Raw genomic sequence first — 11,672 nt, 5'->3', positions numbered from 1 at the left:
CTGCAATTTGCAGCAACATACTGTTCGAGCTTATTGCTCGTACTATGTAGCAGCTTTCGTCAAACGTTCCTCCTGTCTTAACAGTAGGTGCGCATATCTGACACAAGTACACTATAAGCACTGTGCAACAACACACGCTAAGTAGGTTATATTAAAAAGACTAAAAAAGCAAGCTCCCTACCTATTCTAAAAAATTACATAGAACATGTTTAATATGCTATTAAGGTGTAGTAAAGCTTTATAGATAATAATTATTAAAAATAAATATAGTAGTAAAATTTTTTTATACTTTTTTTAAGTAAAAACACTTTTAAAAATTTAAAAAGTAATAAAAAACTTTAAAAGCATAGTGTCTAATTAATATAAGCTTTAAATTAGTAAAATAGAGTAAAATAACAATACTACTACACTCTCTTAGCATAAAAAGTTAAAGTATAAGCTTTAAGTAAAAAAATCTAGTATTAATATTAAAAGCTTTTTACTATACACTTATAAGCTAAATAAAGCTATAAAAAAAGCTAAATAAAAAATAATTATAAAGTTTATTAAAATAAAAAGTAGCGTAGAACTCTCTAAGAAGCTCTAGCTAGAAGTAGTAAACGCAGCAACTAGCTGTACAATATAAGCCTGTTGCACATATATAACCTACACTTACTAAATAAAGTCTTAGACATGTAGTTTACTAAATACTTTTAATACTATAAGCTAAAGTAAGTAAGAAGTGCTATAGCTAATCTAAGACCTAATTAAAGCAGAATATACGCATATAGCTGTTACACCTACCTACTTAATAGGGAGTAAGCAGCTAGGTGTTAGAAGCAAAGCTTTAAAGTAACTTTATAAGGCTATATAGAATATTTTATAGGCTACAGAGCCTTAGATATCTATAAAATATAAGTTCTATTACTTAACTAAGTAATTACTATAAAAAATATAGCTTTTAATAAAATACACTTTTATAAAAATAAAAGTAATAAACTAATTCTTTAAAAAAATGCCTTTAAAATTATTAAAATTCTTAATAAGTAAAGTAAAATTTATAATGTAAAAAAAGCTTTTAAGCTTTTACCTTAAAAGTTAGATAAGTAGTAAAGTAATATACTAAATTAAAGGCTTTAAAAGTTTAAGCTTAAAAGTGTAAAAACTAAAAAGCTTATTAAAACTTAAGTTAACTAGCTAAAAAATTAGCACTTAAAAGTAAAAGCAACTGTATAAGTAATAAGTATAATAAGTAAGTTACTAAAAATTTGCGTAGTTTTTAATAAATATATAGCACTTATTACTTTAAAGCTAACTTCTAAGCTAGAGCTTATAGATAGCTCTATAACACACTTTATATAGAGTAGGCATAAGTATACTAGTAATCTTTAGAAAGTGCACTTAACTAAAAAAGTAAATCTACTAGGCTTATTAAGTTAAATAGCTAACTTACTAGTTAAAAAATTAACTTTTACTTTTTATACTAAGACATTATCTTTTATAGCTTTAGTTAACGCAGGTAAAGCACTTTTTAAACATATATATAATAAAAAAAGCTAAGGACTAGTAACATATATAAGCTAAAAGATATAAAGGTAAGATTCTAATAACCTAAGTAAGCCTAAAGGTGTAAAAAGTAGAGGTATATATATATAACTGTCAGATTGAAGCACTGTTTCTGGGCTTCCTGAGATGAATGATGGGTTTGGATATGATGTATGGGATGATTGATTGATTGTATTGATTGTGTTCATTTATCGATCCTTTTTCTGCTCTACTCGTGTTGCTCGGCTTTTTGTTTTGCTGATCCGAGTCCCTCGCGCACTTGCCCTATGCGCGACCAGCTTGCAAAATGCTGCAATTTGCTGCAACATGCTGCAAAATGCTGCAATTTGCAGCAACATACTGTTCGAGCTTATTGCTCGTACTATGTAGCAGCTTTCGTCAAGCGTTCCTCCTGTCTTGACAGTAGGTGCGCAAATCTGACAATTATAAGGCTTCTTATGCTATAGCTATTTCTGCACCTCTGTAATTTAAAGACATAACTTTAAGTTTAGTAGTTTCTTTAAAAAAGATTAGTAACTAAAAAGTATATAAATATAATAAAGACTTACTTTTTTTTATTTCTATGTTTTTTTAGTATTTCTTACTTTTTATACTAGCATTTTTAAGGCCCTTTTTTATTAATGTAGCAGTTGTCTCTTATTTAGTTACTAATTAGATAAAAATATAAATACTTTTAAGTAACATTTATTACTTTTAGAAATGTCTAGCGCTGCACTTCTTTTATTAACTATTCTAATTAGTTTTTACTATAAGCTTTAGATTTACTATTATAAGCATGTCTTCTTTAGTCTAATTATAATCTACTTTTAATAGCATTAGAAAGTAAATTTAATTAGTTAGCTATGCCCTCTAGCATAGGCTTTATAGCGTTAGAAAAGACATTATTCTTAGAAGTTTCCTTAATAGACTTATTTAGACATGTCTAAAAAGAGACAACACTGTCCTCTAAAATCTTCTAAGGCCTTTTAAAATTATTTATTATGTTGCTAATCTTTACTATGTTTTTATTATTATTACTACTATTAGTGTTATAAACAGAATAGGGACAGTAGTTGCATAAGGGCAGAGAGACTTATAGTAATAGAAGGAGGCTTAGGGATCTAAGCTCTTGTGCAACATGTTGTACAAGCTTTATTAGCTCTATATAGTATTCTAGACTACATTAGTAGTAGTTAAAAAGGGGGGGTAGCTAACATGCTCTTAATCTGCTTTCTATATATTACCTCTAGCTCCCTATCTAGTTGCAGTATACAGTACAACTAAGAATAGCAGCAGCAGACATAGTTTATGAGTTGTTTTTAGTTTAGAAACACAGCCTAACGCATTTAAAATAGTACTAAAAATAGGTAAATACTTATATTACATATGTTAAAGTCCTATTTAATATAGTAAAAACACTTATATGCTCTAATCTAGATAGCATCTAATACCTTTTTTATTATTATTATTTATCTGTGCAAGCTGTTACACAAAGTAAATAAGTGTAGATAAGGTCTATATTTACTTATAACTATAAATTCTTTAGTCTTTTATGCTAGTTTATAAATACTACTTTTTTTATAAGCATACTGTTAGTCTTATTACATAGTTTCTAATATTTAAAGAAAGGCCTTTTAAAAGTAATTAAATTATAATATAATAACAAGGGGCTTAATATAGAAGAGGCCTACATAGTTCTCTAGCTAGGAAAGGAACGCAACATTATGTAGAGGCATAGTAATAGATTTAGATATAACTGCAAAGGTGTTTTAATAGCAAATTAATACTAATTTATATATAGACAACTATTTAGGTAATAGCAGCAGGAAGTTAGCGCATTAGTTGCTAAGATAACTCTACATAGTAGCGTGCTGCATGTTAGCAGCTAGGTAAAGTCTAGACATGTTTAAATCTAGTTTTAATTAGGTTTATAACTATATTCTTTTACAAGCTAAACTATGTAAAAAAGGTAAAAATACTAATATTAATGTACATGTTAGACTGCCTCTATAAAAAGGCTATTTTAGAGGTTAACTACAGTAGTAGCATATAAGGTTATTAAGGACCTATATAAATCCTATCTAAAATTGTTCTAGATTTGCTCTTTATCTTTCATATACCTAGTAGTAAGGCAGTTATAATTACTAAGTATAGAGTATTTAAAATGTTATTATAAGTAGTTTCTAACTTATTATTACTTTATTAGATATCTTATTATATCTTGCACAGTGCTAGAGTAAACTAGCTTTATATAAAAACTTTATTCTTATCTTGCATAGTGTTCTAGATGTAAAGGCTATTTAAATATATTTTAAAGGCTATTTAAATACTATCTAAAGTTACTTTTATTTTACACATATTTTGCGCAAGATACTACTTATTATTTAGTGTATGCTATAGTTTGCGTTATGTTCTCTTTCTAGGTAAAAATTAGGCAAGATTAGTTACTATCTAGACTAGGACCTATTCTAGACTAGTTCTAAACCTGCTTAGTATTATTCTATATTCCTACTATTACTTAGCTACATCTTTTTTTTTTCTACTCTATATATTCTAACGTCCTACTATTAAGAGGTAGTTAATATATGTTACTTTTTACTTCTTTTTTTATCTACTTTTAATTATGTTTATGTTACTATAGTACTACCCTAGCTATCTCTTAATACCCTTAAACCTCTACTAGGGAAATACATCTAGTCTTCTCTACTTAAATAACCCCTTAGTTCTAATAACAAGATACTAGAACTAAAAGATATATTATTTAATAATAATTTTAATAACTTAAAGGATAATAATTTTAATAATGTATGTAATATCTTATATAACCCTTTTAATAGCTAATTAAATAACTTTATAAAATAGCTTTAAGGTCTAGGGTAAATACACTATTTTTATGTTTAGTATAAATTTACCTTTTATAACAGCTAAACTTGCTTATGTTAGGTTAATTTCTAAATACCCTCTAACGCATTCTAGTAGCTATATAATAGTAATTAATGTAGGCAACTTTTATAGTAACTATAAACTGCTTATTAAAGCTTTATAAGTATATATTTATTAAACTTAAATAGATTTTAATTCTAATAAATTTAAAGTATAATATATAGTACTTTTTTAACTAGAAGGTGTTATAGAAGCTAACTACATCTACTTACTTAGGTGTCCTCTATATGCGCTAGACTATGCAGTGTAAAGGCATTAAAGCTTACTAGTATATATGTTCTAACTTACTGTATATAACGCACACGCACATTATAACTTACACATAGGAAATAATTATAAATAAAAGAGCTTTATTTAAAGTTTCTAAGACCTCTAGCTACTTTAATAAGATAATAAAGTATTACTAAGTACTAAAAAAAATATAAGCTAAAAAAAGCTATTAGTAACAGTAAAACCTAATTATAAGTACTAATTAAAGAAGTAAAGAGAACCTATAAGTATATCTAATTTGCTTAAGTTGTTTATACTAATAGAATTTAAGATGCCTATAGTTGCCCTTAATACTATATTAGGTGCTGTAATAAATGTGCTAATATATTAATCTATAAGGACTATTTCTAGTAAGGTATTAATATAGTAATAATTAATTATAATCTATTATATAATTTAATCTAGAATAGATGTTTTTTAGACACACTAGCTAATTGCTGTATTATAAAGCTAGTTAGGTTAAACATAGCCTTTTATAGTAAGTCTGTCTTTTTTTATTCTCTTTTATATTGCGCTTATAATATGTTTAGAAATAAATTATCTATAAAGCTAAAAAAAAATAGTACATTATAATAACTATAAGTGTAAAGTTATAGTATAAATACTTAACAACTTTATTATGTTACCCTATGTACTTATAACCTAGATTAGAACTTATTTCTATAGCCCCTTTACACTAAAAAAGACTTTTATTAAATATATAAAGTAGCTATTTGCTATATGCTGTAAGCTTTTTTACTTTAACTTTATACTTAGTAAGCTTATATTTTAAATTATTAAAAAAGTGTTTCTAATTCTATGTAGCCTAGTTTAAAGCTAGCCTAGAGCTATAAAAGTAGTGCTGCTAGCATTAGGCTTTAACCTCTAAAGAGGTGCATGCTAGCCTTAACAACCTATCACAAATACACTAGTATATATAGAAGGAGAAGCTTCTATGCTAGCCTAATAGGCAAAGCTTTACTAGTATATTATTTAAATATAAGTAAAATTATAAAAGTAAACTTAATTTAGTATAAAATAGCATTAAATTTGTTTTTATTAAGTATACTAATAAGCTATTAAATAAGCATATATATAAAAGATTAAACATAGCAAGTTTAGCATTATAATATTCTACTTTTATAAAAAGTAAGCTAAGGTCTTCCTTAAATAAGAGACATTTAAGATAGACATGTTATATAAGTATGTATGTAACTTTTTTTTTAATAAAATTATTTTTACATGCATGCTACTAGGACATAGTAAAAGTAAGTTAATTAAAACTTTATAAAAACATATTACTAACATTCTTATAGTATTTACTTTTACTTAAGTGCTTATAAATATTAATTACTATAAAACATACTAAATTATATTTAAAAGACTCTTTAAACTACTTAGAAAGATTATAAAGTGTAATATTAAATAGAAACATATTTATAAAAGCAGATTTACAGCTGTAACTATAGACATAGATAGGAAGCAGATAGCTAGTAAGTAATCTTATTTAGCACTAGTTCTAGACTAGTCTCTAACGCAAGTATATAGGGTTTAGAATGTATCTAGCTAAGCTTAATTCTGTATAGAAGAATTAGCGCATCTATTGCATAAGCTGTATGCTTTTTTGCTATGTACACTTCTATTAAAGCATCCCCTGTGCAGTAGAGACTAGAGATAAGACTACTTACTATTAAATTATAATAGCAGACCTAATTACTGCAGCAGATAAGGATAAATATATTAAGCTTTATACTAAACTTTAAAGTATAACTTTTTTATAAGCTTACTTTTACTATTTAATAGTAATTTAACAGTAGATAACACCTTACCTAGTATTACTTACTAGGCAAAGTATAAGAAGCACTTAGTAATTAAAGTAGGCATTAATAATACTTACTTTTTTCTTCTAATTACTTTTATAAAGGCTTTATAACATTATACTAATGCAGTAGAATAAATAGGCTTAAAGTTAAACTTATATAGTAGGTAACTTTATTTTTTACTAGCTATCTTTAGGTACGTTCTTTAATTGCCTTTAATACACCTTATATACGCTGCTAATAACACTGCAGTGCTATAGCGCTTAACACTTATAATTCTTTATAATATTAGGCCTAATTAATCTTTAGTATTTTTTATACTAATAAAAATACTTTTAGTGCTGCTTATTAGTATAATTTTATAGTCTATAAAAGTTCTACCTTTTTTATATTAAGTTTTAAAGTAATTATAGTTTAATTTATATTAAATACTTTACAACATTAAATGCTTAATAAGGTAAATATAATTAATCTTACTTAAGATAATAATATTATCTTTACTATAAATACTACTAAGTATCTTTGTTATAACTCTACTACATTAACCCTCTAGGGTTAAAAGAAGTAGTTAAACCTTTTTATATTATCTACTTCTTCTTCTAAAGTTATAAAGAGCCTTTTAAAGAAATAGTATACTATCTAGCTTTTATTTAATTAATGTTTACAACTAATTTACTTTTATAATAGCTTTACTGCATTTTTAAAAGTTGCACTAGCAGCACTAAGGTATGTGCTTTGCCTTATATACTTATAATAGCTATTTTAATGCAATAAGTTCTTCTCTATTAACAGATATAAATGTTGCTTAGTAAAAAAAAATTATTACTCTCTTAGTGTAAAAAGTAGACTTATATTAGCAACTTTAAGATCTCTTATAAGAAGAAAGTTAGGCATTATTAAGCAAGAACTAGCAGTAGATAGGTAAATGTTACTCTTAATAGTGCTTTAACAGTGTTGCATTAGTGTTTAGCAGAAGCAAGACAGGTGCAGGACTAGTCTTAGACTTAATAATTATAAAAGGTTGTGTAATATTTAATTTAAAACTAGATAGGGAGCTTTTGTACACTAACTCTAGTTGTTCTTAGGCCAAGATGCACCAGTCACGACTTAAGCAGGGGGCATCGGAGTTCGTCGGGCTGGTGCAATGCCGAGCCTCCGATGGTGCACCTTTGGCGTTTTATCGTAGACGATACTGTAGCCTGAAGGGTCACATGGGCTGACCAATCCGTTGCAAGCTTGGCATCTACACTACTATATGTAGCTCGGACCAACCATCCGACACACACACACTTCTACACACACACATACCTGTATACCCACACATATATACACACTGAAATACATCACATTTCCCCTCATCATATTCAAGCCACCTAAGGCAACAGATACAGTGAGCGAAACGGGAGAGGGTGGAGATTCTAGAACACTTCCGGGACACCAGGGATTTAGTGGAAAATTACGCGGAAGTTGCCAGATTGCTCTTTAGTGTTCTATTGGTGTTAGCTACGAATCTATTACCTATTAATCACTCAAATAGGCTTAGTACGCCATTGTAGTATTCCATAGGGCCTCTCGCAGAATTTACGGATTTCTAGAACTAACGTGGAACGGTTTTTTCATACCAGAGTTCCATTCATTCCGGCCATATAACGAGATGACCTAGTTGTTGCAGACTAAATAGTAACATGTCTTCAAATAGAGATATCCACGGATACTAATGGCACCTAGTGCTGTAATCTAATAGCAACTGACTCTCTCAATCGATATTAACGGATACTCCAGTTTGCTTCCATCTTAGACCTACTCTCCTCAAGGTCTCCGCCTAATCCCACTTACAGGCCAAAGGAGTTTGAGGACAGACATAAACCAACGAAGTGTGGAGGAATAAATGGGTCGCCAACGGTCGATGGTATTCTTCTGGGGTTCTAAGAAGGCGAGCATTCAACATTGATTAAAGAACCACTTTTGCTAAGTGGACGATGAGCCAACCGTATTTTGCACCTCTAGGTATTTAGCCTCATGCCACCGTCTTTGACTCCAAAACGTCGATGCCAGGTGAGCCATGCTAGTGAACGTGTCTGGGTGCTCTGCCCCAAGTGCCTTCTCTCTTCCTTTCAGTGCTCGCAGGTGCATCGCTTCCTCCTCTTCGTACTTGCCCTGCCTCAACAACCCCGACCCAAGCTGGTTGACGCCTGTGAGCGTGTCCGGGTGCTCCGGTCCCAGTGCCTTTTCTCTTGCCTCGACACACGTTCGATCCACCTTCTCCGCTGCTTTGTACTCGCTTCTAAGCATGAGATACCATCTTGTCCTTAACCAAATCTCTGCCTGGTTTAACATGCCCTGTACGATTTCGAGGCGTCGTATACCGTGTTAAGGTCCGTGCTGTGTTGTGTTTTGAGGATGAAGGTTAGTGTGCCGTGGGCGATAGTCCTCACGAGCTCTGCCGGCACAGGCCGGGAATCAGCGCGCTCAATGCAGCGCAATGTATCCCGAAGGTAAGTGCTGAGGCGTGTGGCGTGCTCGCGGATTTCGGTCGGCTAGTTTGACTCTGGGGCCACGTTGTCGCCATAGTGCCTCAGTCGCACTAGGCAATGCGCCTGGGTCCAGGAGGTCCAATTGGCCTCTAAGAGAACATATATCTTGCGATTTATTGCGTTGATTCCAAAGTTGAAGTTCTCGCTACTGTCGTGTTTCTATATATATGTGAGAGCTGGTGGGTAGCTTGGTAGATCCTCGGATAGGCGCTAGTGGCTTGGAATCACATGATTATCATGTGATCTTATGCACGACCCTGAGGATCCGTAGAAAGGGCTCGGGTTCGAATCCCAGTTCAGCCATATTGAGCGTTAACCCGTCGCAGTGATTCTAAGTTTCCAGGGAATTAGTCTATTAGGTGCTAAATCCTCCAGGGTTTTGTCTGCCACTTGCACGTGACACAGTCGCACTGATAGCTTGGCAAAGGGGCCCAAGCTCTCAGCCACGCCACACATTCTTATAACACGCGACGAAGACAACAACGCAGAACATTCCATTTCTCAACAACTCCTAGGAGAGGTGCGACCACTTCAACAGCGATAGCGGTAGCAATAAACGCCGTCGACAATGGCGAAGAAGACATCCAATCAAAGTGCCCTACAAGAGAAGGCGCCAGCAATGCAAACAGCCACGGAAAAGAAGACTGCGGATGGTACGATACCTTTGGCGTGTGTTGTCTGCTACTGACTATTCGTGTTCCAGTCCATTTCCCCAAGAAAGTCGTCGGACGCCCTCGCAGGCGCGGGCGGGAAGTTATCCCGGAGGTCGCGCCTGAGCGGTCCAAGACTGACCGTACCCCCAAGAAAGCCGTCGGACCCCCCCCCAAGCGCAAGCAAGAAGCTATCACGGACGTTACGCCTGAGAAACCGAAGGCAGCCGGTCCGCGGAAGCGACCCAAGCTCACGAAAGGAGCCATCGTCAACCGAGCCCCAACCCAGAAGCTCAACGTTTATGTTTGCGGAGAAGTCAGCGCCGGCGAGCTTGGCCTCGGTCCGGATGTGAAAAAAGTCAAGCGACCACGCCTCAACACGAATCTACTCCCCGATTCGGTCGGCGTGGTACAGATCGCTACCGGCGGGATGCATGCTCTCGCGCTTACGCACGATAACAAGATCCTGTCGTGGGGTGTCAACGACATAGGCGCTCTGGGACGCAATACCGATTGGGAAGGAAGGCTGGTTGATATTGCTGATATCGATGCCGATTCCGATGACAGTGACGCTGAGATGAATCCGTTAGAGTCAACGCCAACCGCAATCTCAGAGGAACATTTTCCTCAAAATACAGTTTTCACCCAAGTCGCAGCTAGCGACAGCGCAAGCTTTGCCGTTACGGATGATGGCCGCGTTTATGGATGGGGCACCTTTAGGGTAAGTCAGTTATTTCTTGTCCACTCTCCAGCTAACAGGTCCCAGAACAACGACGGAAAATCGGCATTCATGTTCGATAAGCGTGGCAAGCTTGTCAAGATGCAACGAACGCCGGTTTTACTCCCGACCCTTAAACACATTACCCAGATAGCTTGCGGCGCTGATCATGTCCTCGCCCTAGATAAGTCAGGACGCATTCATGCTTGGGGCAATGGCCAGCAATGTCAGCTTGGTCGTCGCGTCGTTGAGAGGACTCAGACTGGAACCATCACTCCCAGCGGTGTTTCTGTGCCCAATAAAGCCATTGCAGTCGGCTGCGGCTCGTATCACTCTTTCGCTATAGATAGAGATGGTGGCTTGTGGGCTTGGGGTCTGAATAGCTATGGTGAGACAGGCATACCCGTTAGGCAGGGCGAAGAGTCTAGGACCGTCTATCCACCTCAGAGGGTTGGAAATATTACCGGGAAGAAGGTGAAAACCGTTCAAGGCGGAGCCCATCACTCGGTGGCAGTAACCACAGATGGCGATTGCTTAGTTTGGGGACGTACGGATGGTGGCCAGTGCGGCATTAACGTCCACAGCCTTGCAGATGAAAATGTGGTTAAGGACAGTCAAGGAAAGATTCGCATCCTCTCTATACCCACGGCCGTACCTAGTAAGCCTTCATCCGACTAGTACCATGAGTATCAGCTGATGATTTCTAGAAATGAAAGCCACCATGGCCGCGGCTGGTAGCGACCATACCATTGCCGTTACTACCGATGGCAAGGCATACTCATGGGGCTTCAATGCTACGTTCCAGCTTGGACAGGGCGGGAATAACGATGATCCGGGGGATATTGAGATTGCAACGCTGATCGATAACACTGCATTGCGAAACGCGAAAGTTAACTGGGCCGGTGCGGGAGGACAGTATTCCATCATCACTGCTCCCGCCGATGCCTAGCAGTTCTTGAACGGGGACTACTAATTTTTTCTTATTATGCTGCTTAGGAGTTATACAGTCCTAAAAATGTAGATAAAGTTTGCGCATTTGGTATGTTTCCTAATCCATGTACCTGTATCTTGTTCCTGTTTAATCGTGGCTCTTCACGACCAATCGTTGCACTATGGCCTAACATAATTCTTTAAACTCGAGATTTTCTGCATGTTTACATGCCTGTTGAGCAAGTTGGCAGTAAACTGCAATTTAGGAAAGGGCGTGGAAGAAGCTGCAAGTTATTAGTCCTAC

General features: G+C 34.5%; 3 protein-coding genes across 3 annotated transcripts; 1 reads left to right on the top strand and 2 right to left on the bottom strand.

The window, feature by feature from the left end:
* Window positions 1-8,175: 8,175 nt before the first annotated feature.
* On the bottom strand, window positions 8,176-9,191 carry BDR25DRAFT_305535 (uncharacterized protein). The gene has a single exon (XM_033690429.1). It carries the CDS (start codon window positions 8,826-8,828, stop codon window positions 8,505-8,507), a length of 324 nt encoding a protein of 107 aa, XP_033544328.1. The 5' UTR covers window positions 8,829-9,191; the 3' UTR covers window positions 8,176-8,504.
* On the bottom strand, window positions 8,867-9,073 carry BDR25DRAFT_234465 (uncharacterized protein; the record flags this gene model as incomplete). Its single annotated transcript, XM_033685481.1, has 1 exon — window positions 8,867-9,073. A coding segment is annotated over one exon (207 nt), but the record flags the coding sequence as incomplete, so codon positions are not given.
* A 345-nt stretch (window positions 9,192-9,536) lies between the features above and the next one.
* On the top strand, window positions 9,537-11,525 carry BDR25DRAFT_266920 (RCC1/BLIP-II). The gene is made up of 4 exons (XM_033687021.1): window positions 9,537-9,723; window positions 9,774-10,441; window positions 10,487-11,096; window positions 11,146-11,525. Exons 1-4 carry the CDS (start codon window positions 9,639-9,641, stop codon window positions 11,385-11,387), a joined length of 1,605 nt encoding a protein of 534 aa, XP_033544327.1. The 5' UTR covers window positions 9,537-9,638; the 3' UTR covers window positions 11,388-11,525.
* Window positions 11,526-11,672: the final 147 nt, after the last annotated feature.

Source organism: Lindgomyces ingoldianus (assembly GCF_010093535.1).
Source record: "Lindgomyces ingoldianus strain ATCC 200398 unplaced genomic scaffold BDR25scaffold_29, whole genome shotgun sequence".
Taxonomy (NCBI): domain Eukaryota; kingdom Fungi; phylum Ascomycota; class Dothideomycetes; order Pleosporales; family Lindgomycetaceae; genus Lindgomyces; species Lindgomyces ingoldianus.
This window is presented reverse-complemented; position numbering and strand designations above follow the sequence as displayed.